The sequence below is a fragment of the Chiroxiphia lanceolata genome, chromosome 9 (genome assembly GCF_009829145.1).
Source record: "Chiroxiphia lanceolata isolate bChiLan1 chromosome 9, bChiLan1.pri, whole genome shotgun sequence".
Taxonomy (NCBI): domain Eukaryota; kingdom Metazoa; phylum Chordata; class Aves; order Passeriformes; family Pipridae; genus Chiroxiphia; species Chiroxiphia lanceolata.
The window spans coordinates 23,912,996-23,933,723 of NC_045645.1; the positions used below are offsets into that span (position 1 = coordinate 23,912,996).

The 20,728-nt window shown below is 38.3% G+C and overlaps 1 protein-coding gene across 1 annotated transcript in view; it reads right to left on the reverse strand.

Moving 5' to 3' along the window:
- The window catches only part of CDC73 (cell division cycle 73), a 105,711-nt gene that overhangs the window by 69,543 nt on the left and 15,440 nt on the right, over nt 1-20,728 (reverse strand). Inside the window, exons 8-10 of the mRNA XM_032696249.1 lie at nt 12,040-12,138; nt 10,712-10,790; nt 1,192-1,256 (exon numbers count right to left, since the gene is read on the reverse strand). Of these exons, the coding sequence (XP_032552140.1) occupies nt 1,192-1,256; nt 10,712-10,790; nt 12,040-12,138 (243 nt within the window). The remainder of the gene's footprint in view (nt 1-1,191; nt 1,257-10,711; nt 10,791-12,039; nt 12,139-20,728) is intronic.

Genomic DNA, 20,728 nt, shown 5'->3' on the forward strand with positions numbered 1-20,728 from the left:
TTCTCCTCCCCACAGGACAATTTAAACAGAACCTACTTAATAAGTCATTTCAAGTCACTACCACTTGAAACAGGTATCTTATACCATAGAAACCTGGGTTCGGTGTAACAGCACTGTTTGATCCCTCATAAAGCAGCTCAAAATTCACGCAAAGTTCAAGAACAAATCTTCAGACACAACAGGTTAATAGGTTATATTTTTTCTTCACCCAATCAATTTCTGAATTAGTTTAGAAAGAACCCTGTTTATAACTAAGTAGATTCCTTCCTTAGATACTCCCTCCCTCTTCTAGAGGAAGTTGGGAATGAAACATCTGGGAAAGAACTTTTATCTAACAAGAAAAAACTCTGAATGTTTTCAAGAAATTTACACACAAGATACTATTTGATGTTCAAATCAGGAGTGCAAACTAGAAGTAGTGCATGGATTTAGGAGAGTGTTTAGTGCTGTCTATTCATCAGATTTACGTAGGTATGCAGATGGCAAAAACCTTAATGAGGGCACTACATCAGTTTTGTAGCATCTGTCCTACTTACTAGCAGATCAAAACAGGATTTATTTGAGAGCATTCAACTCACTTCCACAAAAGCAGACAAATACTGGCCAAAAAAAGAGGGAATCTGAGGGTCTTTCTTTCTCATCTGTATCTGTTGCAATTCCCACTGACAGCATTGTACAGTCATACAAAAGAAATCATCTCACTAGACTAGAAAGCTTCAACAGTAATGCCAAGGTCAAGTTCTTCCACCACCAAACAAATTTATTTTATTAAATACAGAGTAGGAAACAGAGCAATGCTCCAAAACCTAGTTTTATTACTTCAGTTTTGCGAGTGTAGTTTTATCACTTATGATTATGAACTATGTCCTTCCCAGACACACCTAAGGTGAGCAAAACTCTGGGTATGTCAAGTAGAGCAGAAAAAGGCTGCACCTCCACAAGAAGAATCTGCCAGCAAAGCCATCCCAGCACACCTTTTACTGCAGACAATCCCTGCGTCCTCTAAAACACGTAGATCACACAAAGCATTTTACCTTTTCATGGAGAATAACTTCCACCAATTCTGTTACTCAAACTAAGCGACCTTCCAGAGCCTAGGCCAGGCTGACAAGATATCTCTACCTCTAAATATATATCAATAGGTACACTATCACTTTATAAAACATATTAAAGTAAAGACTTCCAGCTTACCGTTACAGACTTCAGAGTCATTCCATGGTAAGTGCCCATAGTGTCAATCTTGAAGCCTTCCGTTTCTGCAAAGGAAAAAAAGTCTTCTGTAAGTCATTGTGAACACAGGAGCGTCATGTCTAAATGGACAACACTGGAAATACCTCTGAACTTAGTTTTTTAAAGAAAGCATCTTGCTGTTGGTAGTGGTTTAGGTTCTGTTCACAATACAAAACCTGCTTAGTCATTAAGAAATATGCTTTCTTTAGACAGAGGTCCATTTGATATTTCTGCTTTCTGTAACCAGAATAAGCTTTTCCTGCTGCACAGAATAATTTAAACCACTTCAGAGAAAGGATATAGACTTAAATCTTTGTGAGAATATGTTACAACTTGCATGTGGTCATATGATTCAGAGGATAGAATCTGCATGAATTCACACTACCAGGCTAAAGGTTATTAAAAAGGTTCTTTGTTTGGTGGGGGTTTTTTTGTGTTTGTTTTGGGGTTTTTTTAGGAGTTTTAATTAGATTGAATTTTTGCTAAGCGCCAGAAGCCTGCAAGTGCTCAGTGACTAAACCTGCTGCCACTAGAGCCTGTTTGCTTTTGAATACTCCTTCTCTGACCCCCTGTTCTCAGCACTCTAAGATCCAAGTATAAGCTCCTGAATACTGCCACCAGAACTTGCAAGAAAACCTTTTCCCTTTTGTGAATTCCCTAGCCTCATGCATCTATTGTCAACTGATCCCATCAACCAACTACCCAATTAATTCCTTCTTAAAATGGCATGATAATCACTGATCAAACCATGGTAAGCAAGCATTTGTCTATACCTAATTTTGGGCTATTTCAACTAGACTTGGGTAAAAAGTACTGTGCAGAAACAGCTATTTGGAATTGGTACATTTTTGTTATAAAACCTTCATAAAATGTATCAGCACAAAAATATAAGAGACAAAAAAAATAACAAAGAATCAAAGCAATGCTTCTATCTGAACCTACAAAAAGTCCAAGAAAAATACTTGATTTTCAAAACTGTTAGAGCTTCTTGCTCTCATCATGAGTAAATTAACATGAATTGAAACCCAGACAACCTTGAAGACAATGCAGATGCTCTGGGAAGCATCTGTGGTTGCTCATCCTTTCTTCCTTAGATGAGGAAGATTATCAGAGACTAGTAGGAAATGAGGCAGAAAAGATTCCCAGATTTAATAACTCTCCAGTGCCTGGAAAAAGACACTTAAGAGTTGAAAATTGATCATACTCCTCTCACCACAGGGATAGTCATCTACTTTCTGAACATTGGTTTGGGTTTTACTTTTTCCACTCATTCCCTCAATTGTGCTACCAGACCTGCCACCAACTACCAAGTGGAGATGCCCAGTGTTAGTGACAGTGTTTTGTTTTATCTGTTCACCTCAGCTCCAGCCCTGCTTCATCTTGACTTGTCAAGGTCACCGCTCCCCTTCTGCCAGATTTAACGTTTCTGAACTACACAGAGTTGATTCTGAGACAGTAAAAATGCAGGTACAGCCACACAAAAATCCAGCCTTTCCTACTAAAAAAAAAAAAGGAAAAAAAAAGGAAGAAAAAAAGCAGCCTAGTCTCCCTATATAAATTGATACTGCCTTACCACCTTTCCCCTCAACCCCAGGTTGTAACTATGCATTGAGTCCTAACCCAGAGGTCACACAGCTGAACTTGAGCTAAATATGGTCAGATGCAACTGCACCAACACTTCCATGGGTAACAGTGTTTAACAGTTTCCTCTTTGACTATATGGGTCACTGTTTCTGGGCAAGGAGCATATTAATATTTCAGGTGATGCCTGGAACCTTGTAAAACACTTGGTAGAGCTCCCTAGGTTTAAGAAATGCTTTTGCTGACCCAGAGTGACATAAATCAGAGGTGTATCATCTGGGCTGACAGTTGTTTCTGAATTTCAGAAGGTCACCAACAGAGGAACCTTTCCGCTTTCCAGACTGACCTACTACGGGTTCCTTGTGCCTGTGACATGCAGAATTTCCAACTATTTCAGTGAAATGTTCTTTCCAAAGAATAGACACAACCGTTAACAAGGCCAGCACAGCAGCATCCCCATTGTGCCTGGCCTGCCATGGCTTCTTTCCTCTCAGCACAAATGCTGGCTCTATAATTATTTCTACATGTTTGTTCCCTGTCTCCATCAGCATTGCAAACGGAATAAAGGCCCACAGAGCCAGCAGCACAGTTAGAAAGTAAATCAAAGGGGAGAGAAGCACCTGGCAGAGAACAAGCCTCTGCTCTATTGCCACTGGTTTCATCTTTTGCAAAAATCTTTCCAAGTCTCTCATAAAAGCTGTCCTAGTTTATTTAATGAGCCACAAGAGCCACAAACCGCAGCTCTGGATCTCACCAGCTTCCTGCTCCCAGCCTTGTGCTGACCCTTTCTCCTAGCAGGAGAAGTAAACAGCTAGGATGAAGAGCCCCTTGTTGCCTCAAGCATCCGAGTGGGCTCTCCAGCCTGCTGGATGTTTCCAGCATCTACACAGGGCCTCCAGTGCTATATAGCAGCTACTCAGGTAGTAAATAAAATAGTTCTGACAATTTGCAAATAATGGCATTGTAGTTTTCCTTATTAATGAAAATCTAAGAGATGTTAAATGCTCAAAGCAGAATGTAGGTACCCACTTACATTCCTGCAGTTACTGCAGCCACTACCAGACCTACTGCAGAGCTCAGAGTCTGCTCTCTGCAGTAGGGTGGGACCAGTAGAAAAAGCCACCTCTCATACTGCCCACTGACTCTCAAATGTCCTGCCTCTAACTATCAAGCAACTGGTGAATGAGAGTTAAGCATTGCCAGCTTCCAGGTAGCCACAGCAGCCCTCCCTGAAGTGGCAGCATCACAGACACTTTTCTCAGAATGGAGCTTTTTTGACCAGATCCTCTCACATACACCATGTGATATTCTGTCAGCCACTCACTTCTCTTACACAAATAAACACTGCTACAAGTGATAGCCCTGCCACTTGCGCTTCTGTGCCATTTTGTAGAGTCTAAACAGTTTGAACACTTGGCCAAAACCAGCAGCACCTTCAGCTCCACTCACTGTGCACACTCCGTGCAAATCAGGAAACAAATGCTTCCAAGTCAGGGACTCCACAGCTACAGCCTCATTTCCACTTCAAAAATTGCTAAAGGTGTTAGCTAAGTTAATGTTGTAAAAGATATTCAAGAACCAGGATAGAAAGCAGAGAAGCACTTCTTCCAGAGCATTCTCCAAGGACAGTGGCTGACCCTGATGCAGTTGCTCAAAAGCAGACCTGGGATACAAGAGGAACCACAGGCCACAGCAGAGAGGAGCAGAATAGAGAGCGACCTGGAGCACCAGGGGATGTGACCCAGCATACATCAGCATAAATGATCTACCATAACCTCTGACTAAGAACACAAAAGCAATACTTCTCCTCCTCTCCCTCCCAAACCAGCTCCAACCTGTGCTGCTGAGTCATGCACCAGCACTGAGATGAAATGTTCGTGCTTGGCCAAAAATTAGCTTGTAACTCCAGCTTCAAAATCCCAGCTTCACTGATGGTAGTAGAAGCAGCAGTTAAAATGATAAGACATCTATTAAGAAAAGGGTATTTAAGAAGAAAAGAGCCTTTTATTTAAAAGTAATGTGATGGCAAGACTTTGGACCCTTATTTTTAAACTTGGAATTAGATGCAGAAAAACTGTTAAAAAACTCACTTGAGAGTCTTCAATACATTGGAATTTTTCAATAAAATTGCTACAAAGTTAACGTACACATTTCCCTTAGGCGAAAAGCAGGCCATAATAAAGACTTTAACTGCAGGTTAACACTACGGAGAAAAGAACGCAAGCAAAGCCCAACAATAATTTCATCATGAAAATCACTGTACTGCAACTTCATCACTCTGCAACTTCATCACTCTACTGCAACTTTTTCAGTTTGCCAAATATAATCAGTTTTAGAAACATGCATTGTTAAAAACATCAACAGATGCCTTAAAAATTACATTGAGAGACTAAACATAATAACTAGTACTGAATAAACAACCCTAATGCTTCAAAAATATTAACTATCACTAGGGTTTTCTTTTCTTCTCCAGTCATTGCATGTATTATGGTCACAGTCCCACAGTTCAATGACCCAAAGACTGGTAAAAGAACCACACACATTTCTAGTGTGGTTCCTCACTAGTTACCTTTCTAGCATCACTATGTATCAATCTGAGTGACTCTTCTTATTTAAAATAATTAGACCTGGAAATGAAGATATGTACCCTAATGTATCAGCTTTTTGGACTGATTATATTCTCCATCACCATTTGGGCACATGTTCCATTTCCTTGCATATAAGCATTAATGGTCAGAGTGCCTTCCATTTGCTTAAAGCTCACTGCTCTACATCCATCCAGGTCACTCTGCACTTGGATTCTGCACCTGCTGCAGCCCTAGTCATCCAATCCAGGCATAAACTTGAGCTCTAATGCATTACCAAAACAATAATAGCTTTAAAAAGACACATTAACCTGAATTTCTGGAAGGAAGTCAAGGCAAAGAGAAACAGAACAAAGCAGTATGTCTCTTAAAACACTGAAGAGCTCAAGTTAAAGACTTGGTTTGAATTGTGGATGAATAAGATTGAATAACCACTTCTTTTTTCAGCTGTATACTCTTCAAACCCCAGATAGCAACAGCTCTGCAGACTGCCTGGAAATGATTCACTACCCCACTTCACAGCCCCAGTAATTTAATCCTTGACACCAAATTTAATTCTGCATAAGAGTTTACCGAGCACTCCTTTACAGAACTGTATCCTACCAAGTAAAAGTTTCACATCTGAATTTCCAAGCTACACTAATTACTTTACAAATTCTCTGTACAGTTCATATATAACACCTCTGTAATAATCTTACACGTAATTAACACCAACATCTTAAATTTCTCATGGTACTGTTAAAAGCAATTACAGTATGAATCCATGAGTGTTTTCCAGCACCGATGCGAATGTACAGGACTGAAAGTTATCAAACTACTTGGTCACACCAAGCCAGAAAATAGAGATAGACCACAACCTTTTTCCAAATGGGAATCTCTTGCACATATTCTCTGCTAGGAAAGAAAAATCAGAATTCTATAATCTTAAAAGAGAATGCAATAAATAAAAGTCTGACAAGGCAGTCAAACTTTACAACTCTGTATCTCCTGCTACCAATTCTATTCTCCTTGTGTAAATGGAAATCACACAATTTAAAAGAAAATAACTTATAATGAGAAATACTTTGTAAAGAAACTTTCTTAACAATGCACAGGAAAGAGAAAGAAAATGTTACAGTCCAGAGTCACTGCAAATTTAATAACTTGACAATCCTCTGTTGCCTCGGCCTAACACTTAGGACTGATTGAAAGCCAGGCAAACTTCTGAAAACGACAGCTATGTCTGAAAATCCAACAGTGAAAGAATAATTGAAACATGAAATGACAATAGCAGGAAGTCAACAGCAAGCTTTCCTGAAGGAAACACTTGGATGCGGTCAACAATATTCTTTTCACATTTATGGAGTGGAATTGCATGGCTGCACAGCAAGACTCTCACATTTACACTAAATAGGACTGAATGTTGGTGGAGGTTTTTGTGGTTTTGGATTTTTTTGTTTGTTTGTTTTGAAGGGGTAGTAACAATTGGCTTCTGCTGTGTTGAAACCTTGAGAACAACAGTATCAGGCAAACAAGAAGAGTGCTCCTGGAACAAGACTTAAAGGTCTAAACTTGGAACAGCACAGAGAAACTTGACTTTGCACCTATACTGAAAGATGCACTCAAAGGGTGACAAAAATGTTAAACCTTCAAGATTAGCATCTATTGCACACTTTGAAATTACAGAACAAACAAGCACGGGAAAAGGATCATCTCAGGTAAAGCCACCCAAAAAAGTGAGGGAAAACCAAGGTATAACATCCAAAACAGTTTAGTACCTACAACACCCTATAGAACAATCACATCAGCTCAAGGTTTCTGTGTACCCCTACTGAGCTGCAAGTCATATACATCAATAAATATGTATTTAAATATCCAACACTGAGGCATACAGGAGAGGACACAAGATACCTTCCTAAGCATCAAATGACATTTGGGCACAGGACTTTTGAATCCTGAAAAATGATTTCAAAATTAGGTTGCTCAAGATGGTATGACAGACTGTACTTGGAACAAGATGGTCTGTTGCATGAATAAGATACCACTAGCAAAGACACACATTAATAAATGACACTATTAAAGTGTAAAAAAAAAAAAAAGCTCAAGGGAGTAATGTGAAGGAAATGAATAAAACTACAAAGGTAAAAGCAGAGAAGTTTTAGCACAGGACGGAGTTCTATGTTGCTGAAGAGAAGATACCATCTCTGGCTGCCCTCATGAAAGGAGCAAAACCAACAGGAAGGAAACAGCAGTCAAGGACACTAATTGCAAGGAGTTCATCTCCTCACCTCAAAACCACTTGAGCAGTTGGGCATAATGGATGCACTGCCAAGTAACATGTTCTTCCACAGTGGAAGTATCTAGGATGTACAAGTCCTACTACAAATGACATTCTAACACATTCCCTATGGCACATCACAGAGCTTGAAGAATGTCGAAGCAAAGATTTCTCTGTCCTGCCGAATCAAAGCTGCAGTAACAAGAGAGGGGCCTAACAACTCCTGACTCAGGGCTGCCTAAGCAGTTCCACTGACTGCACGTGGAACTGATTGTGTGCTCTTCGAGAACAGCACAATTACCTCCCTCCTCACATTTACTATTAAAGCAATCTAAACCATTCTGGCAGCAAAGCCTGTCCCATCTGGCATGAAAATTTTAAGTAAGTCAACGAGAGAGGCATCCTGATATACCACATCAGAAATAATGATCCATCACAAGAAGCAGAGAAATTTGGCTGCAACTCAGCAGTTTACTTAATACATGTTAAAATTTCTAAATTTACTCTCTTAGCTCTACAAGCTTTGAATTGCTTATGCTGAGAACAAGACTGATAATGGAAAAGTTCTGTATGAAACCAAGTACATAGTCAAAGAAAAAGCAGTTCACCTCTTTGCTGCCTAAACTAAATCCTCATGAATACTGTAGTATTATATGAAACTGTAGATAGACAATAAGCCACAATCCTGATGCAACCAGGAGAGGAGTCCTGTGAATCCTTTCTATGGTTTCAATACCTCTGAGGAAAGAGTAAACAGATAAGACACAAAGACAGAAGCTTAGAGACATTGCCTCTTTGGGTTTTGTTTTAATTTTTAGCCAAAACCACCACTATGCCCATTGTTACATGCATCATACAATCCTGCCTTCCAAAATTCCTAGCCAACCACATGTACAGCCATAGAGGGCAAGACGTGGAAACCCTCCAGAAGGACAGAAATCTGTTGGGTTCGACCTCACCTTAGGTGTTATCCATCATTACTAATAAATGTGGATACAATGACATAAAGACTGCAAGTTATTACACCTTCAACTTAAATAATCACCTTTCTTTTCCTTCAGACTTCTTTCCCAAAAGCCCATATACTGCAACCTTTCCATAAACATGTGTAATTCCAAGTTCTTACTAGAATTACTGTAAAAAAAATTAGTGTTTAAGAAACAAAAAACGCCTTACTTTATTGATCACTATTTCTGGTTGTAATCTCCTTTCTGCACTGAAAACTTGGGAGCCACAACTTCATTTTGAGGGGAATTAAATTAAAAATCCCGTAAGGAACAAATTCACTTGTGATACAGCTGCAAGTGATGTGCATCGTTCAGTTTTAAGCAAATGACAGTACCCTGCTGAACAGTATAAGAAAACATTAATGCCTAACTATGGCTTTTGAGAACCACCTGCACTCTGAGTTCCAGTTAGACTAAAATTTTAAAGTTACAGTTCTACAACAGAATACCCCAGAAGTAAGTCACATCTTTCCTATTTCTAAAGTTAAGTTGTAGCTGAGGAACACACCTCCAATATCTCTAGGTCCTTTCCTAAGAAATCCAGATGTTAATGACTAATTCTACATAAACTTCCATAAATGATGTTAATCTCATGATTGAAATACATTCTTTCCACCACCCACTTGTATTTCCAGTGCTAGGCTACACTAGTTAACTTGGTATTACTCCACTGCTATTTTTAAACTACAGATTTATTTAAATACACCTAGAAAACTGAAATACAAAATTAACTCCATATGTGACTAAACCAAATACAACAAACCAGGAAGTAAAGGCACATAAACCTGTCCTAGATTGAAGAGCATGATAATGACAACTACCCAGGTAGAATATGACCATTTCAGGCATTTCATAACCACATCACACAAGAACCTTTCAAATGGAACAAGACCCTTTCAACTGACCTGAACTGCAGTCCAGTCAAGTCCGTTTCAGCACTGACAGAATCCCCAACACCACATTCTCAGAATCACATAACATTGAAATGGATTTTTCAACATTATTAATTACAGACAGAAACATTTTTTCTCCGTCAATCATCTAATGTCTTCTTCGATTTCTGCTCAGAAATTTCTACTCTAAACTCATACCAGTGAGCTGTTTGACAAACTCTTCTGGGTTCTTCTTTCCTGCCATACAAAACCTGTTATTTTCTGTTCCCTCTTGAACTGCACACATGCAGTAAAAGCAAAAAATACACCCACCTGTTTAGTACAGATATTGTCTGCATGGGTTGTTTACTAGAACCATGTAATTTGTCATCTAGGACACAGACCATTCCTTTACCTAAGCTTCTTATTGTAAAAGAGTCCACAATGTTGCTACATTTGAACTGTTACACTTGCACATTAATTTCTTTCTCTGCCTTTTATTTCATGCTGTCCGGTTTAGATATTTACTATTTTTAACTCTTAATAGGAAATGTTAGCAAAAGGGAAACTACTTGGCAAATACATGAGTTTTGAAGACTTAAATTATTAACAGAAGCAAACTGAATAAATACTAGTAAAATTATTCATGGAAGGGTTGGTTTGGTTTTATATTTTTTTGTTCCTTTCTTTCCCAAATTCCCTTGGCTTTTATTATAACAATTAACTCTTCATGGAAGTTAGTTTAGATTATTTTTCAATACTGAAAAAGCTAGCAAACATCCTGCTTTGGCTTTTTTTCTCCATCCTGCCATGCAATTGTCAATGAGCAGTAAATAGTAAGTAAAATCACTGCACTGAAATATAAGTACACCGAGGCCAACAGGGCCAAGGACTTCAAGATGATATAATAGAATATATGACCAAGTTTTCCATAGTAGTTTCATACACAAAAAACCACCCCCATAAACATAGATGTATTCACATGTAGAAATAATTTCTAATAAATAACACTTATAGACTTTAATACTTGAAAAAACTACCTTTAGGCCTAGTTAGAGCTGGTTTTTGTCTTTTTTGAGGTTTGCAAAGCAGAGAAAAATCCCCTAACCTGAACTTCATGACTCGTCATTTTTGGTTCTCTTGTTTTTTTTCCTGAAAGAAGCATTGCAATCAACTTACCCTCTTTGCCTTTAAATCTTTCCTGATCATATCTGTTGTAGGCAGCCGGAATAGGTTGTTTATTTCGTAAAGTGGGATCCTAAAATAGATTAAATAAGATTTGTAAAACACACTAAAAGGTATTTGATGGTTTGTGAACTTCATAAAGTACTACTTAGAACTACTTGATTGTATAAAATCAGTTCACTTTTGTAGGTGTTTCAATGCATTTCAAAACTTCTGATGTTTCCCTTCAGCATCCACTTACAATCTTACAGAAACACAGTTTAGAAGCACGTACTGAATGCAATGAGAACAACCTGAAGCAAAACTAAAGTAGCAGTAATAAACTACATTAGCTAAAATCTGTAAGTTTAATGAAATCACTGAGTTTTTGTTATACTTAAAGAATTGGGGGGGGGGGGGGGCGGGGAATCAACCAACAATTCATGATTAAGGCTTCAGCCACACAAAATTTTCCATTTCAGCTTGATTAAGCTAAAGTTTTGCTAAATAAAATAAATAAAAACAAATTTTGAGGAAAAAAGGCGTTCTGTGGAAAAAAGTTTTAAAAAGCGCCAATCTGGAGGCACACTCTATACCAATTCAGTCTTTTTTGTGGAGAGCTTAGTTACATATTCACAACTATTCTGAATGGGACATTTGAATAATGCCATGCACCACTTAAGAAATTCAACACAAAGCAAATATTTAAATGTTGGAATTTAGTTGTTTGTTAAATGCAGTAGCAGCAAAAACAAAACCAAGTATGATTAAACAGCTTTTCGAACAGACAGCCACTGAGTTCAAGAATATATTAGGTTTAACAGAACACAATAGTAAACACTGCAATACTAAACAAATCCTGTCTAATACCTAGATAGACTTAAACAACAAAGCTCTAAGTCTGTCCTCCTGATTTATTACAGGCAAAAGAAAGCTGGTTTGAGCTGTTCCCACTCATGAGTCATGTTCCAGATTCTTAAACATTTGCTACCCTATCTGTCAGAAAAGCAGCAAAACATTTCGTTTGAAATGGCAGTGCTCTCATCTAATACATTTTTTGCACATCACGCAGGATGTCACTAGTGTTTGATAGCTGCAGAAGCTGGCACTAGCAGTGTAATCTCTCAGTAACAAGAGCATATTGAAGAAATTAAACTCATAGATTCAACTCTTCAAATACCAATAAATGCGACTTAAGTCAAAGAATAACTATGAAGTCATGCTTGAAAAATGCGCATTCACTGGAAATAAACCCAAACAAACTGAGTATCTAATAATGAGAAGACATTGTACTCTCACTTTTAGTGTCACAGCCCCCCCGTTCATCAAAGCACTGCTCTTACCGTTGGTGCTGTGTTGGGTGCAGGTCTTTGCTCAGGTGCTCGGCCTTCTTCTCTGGCTTTAACTGATTGAAGAATCGCAAAAATATTCTTGGCAAAGTTCTGAAAAACATGTCAGATACTCGTGAACCTTCCTGACCATCCACATTTCACAGAATAGCAACACTAGTAGAACATACCATTATGTTTCACGAAAAAACCAAAACTAGTCCACCAATTTTCTAAATAGATGTTTTCTGATTAGTCCTGTGTGAGAGGATCCAAGCATTAACACAGTTTTAAGGCATCATTGCTATCCCCTGGCTAAATCTAACCAGCCTCATTACACCACAAGGTAAACCAAATTCTTCACAAAGCACTTGACATCTCCTTCTCCCCTCTTCCCTACTGTGCCCTTACACTCCCTTTGGAAATCTTCATGCTGAAGCAAGAAGGAAGAACGTTCACTCAAGATTTTCAGGACAAATCTCATCTCTGAGGCCCAGGTATGAATCCACTAATGAGAGCCTTGGCCTCCTGACAGAGTGCCTTGGGCACAGCCCGTCCCTCGGCCCGACCCTGTGCTACAAGAAAGTTTCCTCCACCCAAGGACGTGCAGCTACTCTCAGGGAAGACTCCTTAGGACCCTGGGGAGGCCCTCCCTGGTCCTGGAACAACTGAGGCAAGACAGCCATACAGCCACCTCCTGCTCTTCCAGCAAGGCTCCTGAGTAGAGCAGAACATGCTTCAACTGGTTGTTAATGGTTCACAGGCATGACACCATCACATTGTGGTGCAGTTCTTTTAACATTTATCTTGAATTATGACTTCAATTGGCACCAAGTAATTTAAGCAGTAGAGTTTTTCATGTTAAACTGAAGTGAGTACGGAAATCGCATTCCCAAGTCCTCGATTCAAGAGTGATACAAGGTAATTCCAACAGCTTCATGCAGTTTTGTCAGATAATCAAGTCACTGAGGCACAAATGAACAAAAGATAACAAGGTTTTTAAAACATATTCCTCTTGATAATATTAGTAGAGTTGCTTTATTCTACCCAAAAATGCAAGTGCTAATTTAACTTCTGAAAGGTATATGCTTTTATTACCACTCAATAGGCATTTTAAGCTATAGGATTAGGTGTACACAATGTCTGTCACTAATGTCAATTTTCAGTCACGGTTCATCAGTAAAAGAAACCTTTTATCAATTAAGGAAAACAGCTTTTTTTTTTTTTCTATTTTTACTTGTGCATTACAAGATAAAGTATTCATAAATGCTTACGCTCTTCCAGAGTACTGTATAGTAACAATGAAGTGGTGTTAATACCACCAGCCTTATGAAACAAACACAGGAATTACAAAACAAAGACTTCTGGAGCGAATTTCATAGAAATCATTTAGAGGGAGTTGTACTGCAAAGCTTCTCTAAGCCTGTTCACTTGACCTCAGTCAGCATGTTGCCAATCCATTCCAAGTCAGCAAGGCAGGAACTGGAAGACCACCAGAAGTGACTTATAAAGGCAAAGCCATTCCCTGAGCAAACCCAGCTCTTTTGACAAAGTCTGAAAGAACTCACACAAAACTGTATTTGAAGTTTTTTTCAGTCTGAAAAATCCTGGGGAAAAAAACCCCCAACTTTGAAGAGCTGCAAGCCATGCACATATCAATGATAGGAAGATACTCAAAATCAGCTCCATTCTTCAGAAAATAAGTCTAAACTACACGCTTTTACTGGAAATTCAGAGATTTATCCCAGAGTGTGGACTGTGCAGCATATCCATCACAATTCTTGTTATTGCTGTGCTTAATCCCATACAGTCTCTAGGAAAAAATTAGCTACTCCATCTTCTCAAATGCACAAGGAGGAACTAATTAACGAGAGAAGGAATTTTCTAAGAGTGATTGTCAACCCAAAAGCCAAACTTCTTCCAGTCGCAAGGGAGCTACAACCAGCTTTCATATCCGTATTTCATTCACAAAACCTACAGTTAACATAGTCTAAAAGTGAGTTTAAATTTCAAATGATGAATTTTTCAAAAGGCCTTTCAGCATCTGAGATTTTAATATTCTGAAATGGCACATCCTGGACCAAATTTTAAATTATTTCAGGTAAAAAAAAACCCCAGGATTTTCGTCCATCTGCTGAAAACAAGTCACTAATAAGCATGGAATTAGAAAAGGTTCCTGCTGATGTCTTTTTTTACACAGCATGAAAACGCAAGTCCCCCAAGGCCACAACTAATGTCTGTTTGGAAGGGGAAAAAACCAGCAGTGTTTTAACAAGCAGTCGAACGAACATCATCTTCTCGCTGTTCACTGGCATGGTCAGGGATGTGGGATTACATTAATATGACAGAAAAAAGATTGAGCAGGATGTCCACTGCAGGTACCAACTGATTTGCAAAGCCCCACACAGTTGCAAGACTGCTAAGTTTTCCTTGTTTATACCTTCAGAGATCAGAATATGAACATCCCTCAGCTTCTGCCCTAGATTTAGTTAAGCTTAATAATACATTTTCATTACCAAAAACTTCTGATCTGGGGGACAGAGCAGAAAAGAAGGAAAGAAACCCACAGAACATAAAAAAACCAAAACCCACCCAAGTGTTTGTTTCTCTGCACTGTCTTAAGAAAACCTGAAAATGCTTTAAAAACCATCCTTAACAAAATCATTAGTATGTAAAACGATAATTCCATCCATTTTTATCGTTTGCCAACGAGAGCACTGGTACTGCCATGAAAGCTCTCTGTCAATTCAATGTCTACACCTAATAATAATTCATCACATTGCAAAGGAGATAAAATGTTTAAGCAGCTACCAAATCAGGCCTTTGCTACTGCCTTAAGTCAATCCCTATCATACCAGATTTTCTGTAGAAGGCCGACTCACGCACTAGATGTAAATTGGTAACCAGATGCCAATCAGGAACAGCAGCTACAGTCAGATAAACAGCCCATCATCTGACGGAAAGGGAGTCACAGGTTCTTTAGGAAAACCTGCAACAGCATGTAAATTCTCAATATTTACTGGCACAGATGCTCTATCCCTTGCCAACATAGTGACTAACATATACCAAGTCAAGTTACTATCACTGGTGTTAATTTAACACCAGGCTGTTTGCAGAGAAATACCAGAGCCAGCGAGCTCAGCCTGATCTGCCGAGGAAGGTTTAATGAAGTCTCATCACTAACCAGATTTCTTTTGTAATAAAAATATTTCCATGTAAATATATCAGGGTTTATTCTAAAAAAATTGAGATCTTCATTCTGCAACTTATCTTTAATTTCTGTTACTATCCATAACCCCAAAGCTCATTTACAAAGACTTCTAGTTACTAAACTCACTACATCATGCTAGTAAAAACAAATAATCTTTTTCTAATAATGATCATCAAGGATAAATATTTATTTCAGCTTCATAGAAAACAATTCTTGGCAAAAAAACTGAAGAAAAGAATATTTCATCTCAATCATCTGAACAAAAATAAAAGTTTAAATCTAAAACTAGAAGCATATACGCTTTTACACAATATGGCTTATAGGGCTTCAAACTTTCCTATAGCTAAATTGTAACCAATTTTTAATCAGATTTACATTCTGGTATTTCACTGCAGAGAGAGAGGAGCCATAAAACCTCAAATAAACTCTTATTTGAGCTGACAATAAGGATTTCTTGTTGGGCATGCATCCCAGGAAGATCAAGAGCTCCAGAATGCTATAAACATTGTCCAAATTACAGTAGGGCTAGAGAAGGAAGATTTGAGGCCCTACCACACTTCTCTACACATTTGCTTGATATGCTCAGACATACTGCTAAATCCTTTGCAGCCACTGACAGACTGGAAGGCATGATGCTGTACCAGAAAGGCAATATTCCCATCACACATTTTCAGTAATTCCTATGTACCGCATGGCATAAGAAATGGAAACAGCATTCAGATGGTCTCATAAAAGTACAGCAGAAATTAAAAAACTGTTCATAAGGAACACGAAATGATGAACTGTATATTTAGAGGAAAATATTTTGCACATCTAAATTTAAAACACATTTAAATCTGGAGTTTAAATCAAAAAGTAAAAAAATCACTTCAGGCATCACTCTCCTATGCCTCAGAATATATACATCTTCAATTTGCAAACTGTTCACCAACACTGAAGTTGATCTTCTCTCCTCCTTGTTCTTCTAATTCAGAGGTGGTGCTAAAGCACTGCATTTTACATTGTGTGCTAGGTTGCCCTCAGAATCAAAGGTTGAACATATGCAAGACTGATATTCAGGGACAGTCCCAAACGACTGCAACCCTGAAAATATATTGGTAGAATGTTGGTGTGAACTATTAGTATTCTCTGCACTGTGCTTATTCAGATCATAAAAATTTCCATCATTTCTGACCCAGCATCTTTCCTCACCTTATACAAGAATCCTTCAGATAACACAGCTGGAAACAGGATCCTGAATTACACAGGAATGCTGAAGGAAGTCTTCCTGTTTGAATGACATACACATGCAACCCTCCCATTCCCCTTATTTGCTTTCATTTGAAGAACATGTCAAATGCACAAGATGCTCAGCTGCATCAGTAAACTTGTTACTAACTGCTGGTGGAAAAAAATACAAAAAAATCAAACACTCCCTTTCACAAAAGTTCCTCTGGGCATTTCTTTGTGTTCCAGTCAAAAAGTTAACTGAAGTATCACGACAGTCTACTGCAGCAAGCTCAAAACATAGAGATTAGCCCTGTGTATTTGTGGACTATGTTTTCAGTAAAAAGTTCCAATTCTCACTTGTTCCATGTTATCTTCACTAAATTTTTAGAGCAAGGGTATTAATGAAAGGCAACTGAAATATTTAATTTGAAATAGCAGAAAGGTTAATTCAGAAGTGTGAAGGAGCAGCAACACTGTAATAGCCTGGAGATACAGCACAGCATAAAATCTACTCAAAACTCCCAATCCCCATCATACATAATCCTAGTTTATTTCTCCTATGAATGCAGCATATGGAAATATGTGGGTTTTTTAATAATTGTAGCAGTAGTGCTTAAGGATGGTGAAGTTACTTTACAGATGACCTTAATTTTCTTTCAGAAACATAATGCTTCATTTTACAGATTTTTCTGTCAAATCCGAGGTACCTATATACAAAACAAGATTTATTATTGCTCAATATAAATACAATTTTTATAATCTGGCCCATCTTTCCTTAAGTGATATATTCAAAATGTCTGCACCAGTGCCTAGCAGCAATAAACCTGTCTGCCCAGTTTTACTAAGTAAGTTGATGCTGGGTAAAGTGGGGTTTGGGAACTCAAGCCATACCATGACACTTGTGTGTAACCATTCGAAAACCATCCACCTGTTCCACTTGAAGGCACTAATGAAACACTAATTCTTATTAGCCTGGCACACCTTCTGTTTTTCAACTGTGCTATTAAATTCACCACTGTTGAGAATTTCAGGAACATGGAACAATTCTGCCACCTAGAGTCCATACATAAAGATGCTTTTACGATCAAATGATTGCTTTTAAAATATCCAAAATTCTACTCAGACCTTTTAGCTGTCAAAAATGATAAAAATATTATATTAGTCTTGCTATCAAATTGTTTAATTTAAATATCTTTTCCAGGTACAAGATCATATAAAGAATTTACTGAAACTGTGATTATAACTGTAGTACTAATCTCCTCACAGGTGACTTCAGTAGTAAGAATGCTCAAAAGGACAAAAATACGAAAACTGAAAATAACTGAAAAAGTGATTTCTGACTACATTTACTTCAAATATGATAGTTACTGTTAAAAGGATCAGGCCTACAAAGAAAATACATCAATTTAAAAAGTAAAGTCTGCAAATACTAACTGCAGCTGTAGTATATTCCAGGTGACAACACAAAATGAAAAAATATGACCACCACAAAGATGAGATTCATATGGGGAAAAATGGAAGGTTCTGCTGTTTAATAATTATGCAAAGAAATAAAGAAAATAACATCCTGGAACGGTTCAGAGCAAGACACTGTATCAGATAAAACTGCAATTGTGGGTTACATCCAAGGTAAATGCCACATACCAGTAAAGTGCTAATCCCTCCAGCCAGCTCAACTATAAACTCCAATCATCCTACTCAGTTCTGGACCTCTCATCACCACACACACAAACATACTCAGAGGTTGAGGGTGGGACAGTGGGGAAATAGAAATCAAGATTATAGAATTTAATATGTAAAACTCATAGTCACGATCTATGAAATTAAGTTAGAGCTGAGGCTATTCCCTTCTGTATTAATGCCTTTTTTAATGGATAAGGATACACTGGGCATCAAGTAACTTTTTCCAAAGAAAAGTATAGATTACAACAGGGCTGCAATAATTAGAGATATAAAATCTGAAAAATTGTGAAGGGTTAAAAAGCAAAGTTGTTTATTTAATCAAATTGCTTCTTATACAAATAAGATTCCCACGCTTTCAAAACAAAACTTAAGGAAATGTGCTGGATAGTCTAGTCTAAGTCTTTCACAACAGAGAATACAAAAATATAAGGATTAAGCCAGGAAAATATTTTATTTTATGCAGGCTTACTTTACTAGAAAGGAAGAAGAACAATTTTTACATTTAAAAAAGCTGTAATTCAGAATATTGTCTTAAACTTTTTGTAAATATTAAGCAGGGAAAGTTTAGTTACCCAGACTGTGAGAGAATCGACTTTGCCACTCTGCATCAGAGAAGCAACAGCAAAAAATAAACCAGATCATTGCTTCAATATTTCAACCTTGACCTAGCAAGTAATATGCACTTAAAGGAACAATCTTACACTAACAAAAAGATACAATTTCATGATGCAAAGGTTATGAAACTAGAGGGACTGAGCTTCACATAGAACTTGGTATGGGATCAGAGTCAACAGTTTTTCCATTATAAACAGATACTTGCATAAGGAACCCACATCCAATCCTTCTTTGATTTTATACACAGCTAACTCCATTAGAAAAATATTTACCTCAAATTCCAATTTTTCATGGCCAACTTATATAGTTCCATTTCAGTGCTTTTCCCTAGAACCTATCCAGGCAGGCAATAATGTTAAAATGCCATACAGGTCACTCTAGACTCCTAGTGCCTTGCAATGCCTTCAAAAGACACAAAGCTCAAGGAAGACAGCAGGGAAAGGTTTTACAGAAACATTAAAAGCTGAGAAATCCACCAAACCAGCAGCTGGCCCAGCCCCAGGCAGCTGCTGCTCACAGATATACAAATGTGTGTGTGCCTGGACACACCTACATGAAGTGTGTGTAGCCCTTGCTCCGGCTTTGCAGCTCAAGAGCCGCAGCAAGGTTATGTGGTACAACCTTTAGCCTTCCCACATGTTTGACAAGATGGATTATGTTATTTCTCCTGGGCGTGGGGTCAGAGTTCACTTAAGCAAAGGTAATTCCAGTAGACTTGCAACTGTAAGAAAATATGACTGAAGAGTGCTAGCCAAAATTTCAAGTTTTAGCAATAATCTGTAGCACATTCCCGTGTATTGGGTCTGGCTGAGATGGAGTTAATTCTCTCTTTGCAGCCCTCGTAGTGCTGCGCTGTGCACTGATAGCCAGAAAGGTGTTGATAACATTTGATAACACCCCACTGTTTTGGCTACTGCTGAGCAGTGCTGGCACAGCACCAAGGCTGGCTCTCCAGCATTTCCTCCTCACCAGCAGGCTGAGGGTGGGCAAGATCTTGGGAGGGCAGACAGCCAGGACAGCTGACCCAAACTGACCCAAGGGATATTCCTTACCATATGACATCTGCTCGGCAATAGGAGCTAAGGGAAAGGGGGAGGAGAGGCAATTCTTATTACCATATTTGCCTTCTGGAGCAACTCCTAGGTGTACTCAAGCCCTGCTTCCCAGGAAGTGGCTAGAGATCACCTGCTGATGGGAAGCAGAGAATAAATCTTTTGTCTTCCTTTGCTTCCACACACAGCTTTTGCTTTTATTAAACTGCCTTTATCTTGACCCACACGTTTTTTTCCATTTTATTTTCTCCCAGCCGTCCTGCTGAGGAGGGGAGCGGCTTGGGGAGCACCTGTCATCCATCCAGCCAAGGTCAAACCACCACATTCTACAAAGAAAAGGATGGAAGATATTTTTTTTTTTTTAAAGAACATCTGAAATGGTCAGTGCTCACTATTCATATGAGAACAACAGTTAGTTTCAAAAAGTTATAAATTCACAAGGCCAGTATTAGTGCATTTCCAAGATTCCAGCTTTAAGATTTCTCTACACACAAGCAGAACATGTTTAACACAGCCCACCCAGTCACCATGCTGCTTATCTAAGAGATATTTCTGAGCAATTTAGGAGATTAAAAATAAATAACTAAATATAAATCAACTACATCAGCAGTCACCAACAAAACCACACTCTCCAAATACACCTGTGAGTGCTGAAACTCCTGCTCAGTCTACTTTAATGTGTTCCCACAGGGAGCATTCAAGTGCTAAATACATTTACAGCAGAGATGCAATGAGGACATTTTTCCTTCAGAAAAGATTGCTGTAGCCTGCTACAAAAGATTATTAACACTAAAGGATTGTTCGGGAAGGAAAGCCAGAGGAAGGATGTGAAAGGAAGGAATCAACTTCAGTACAGACACAGGGGCTTTTTCGAGGTGTTCAATGGTTTGTTTTACAAAACAGCCAGATATTTATTTAAAAAGACCTGCACAAC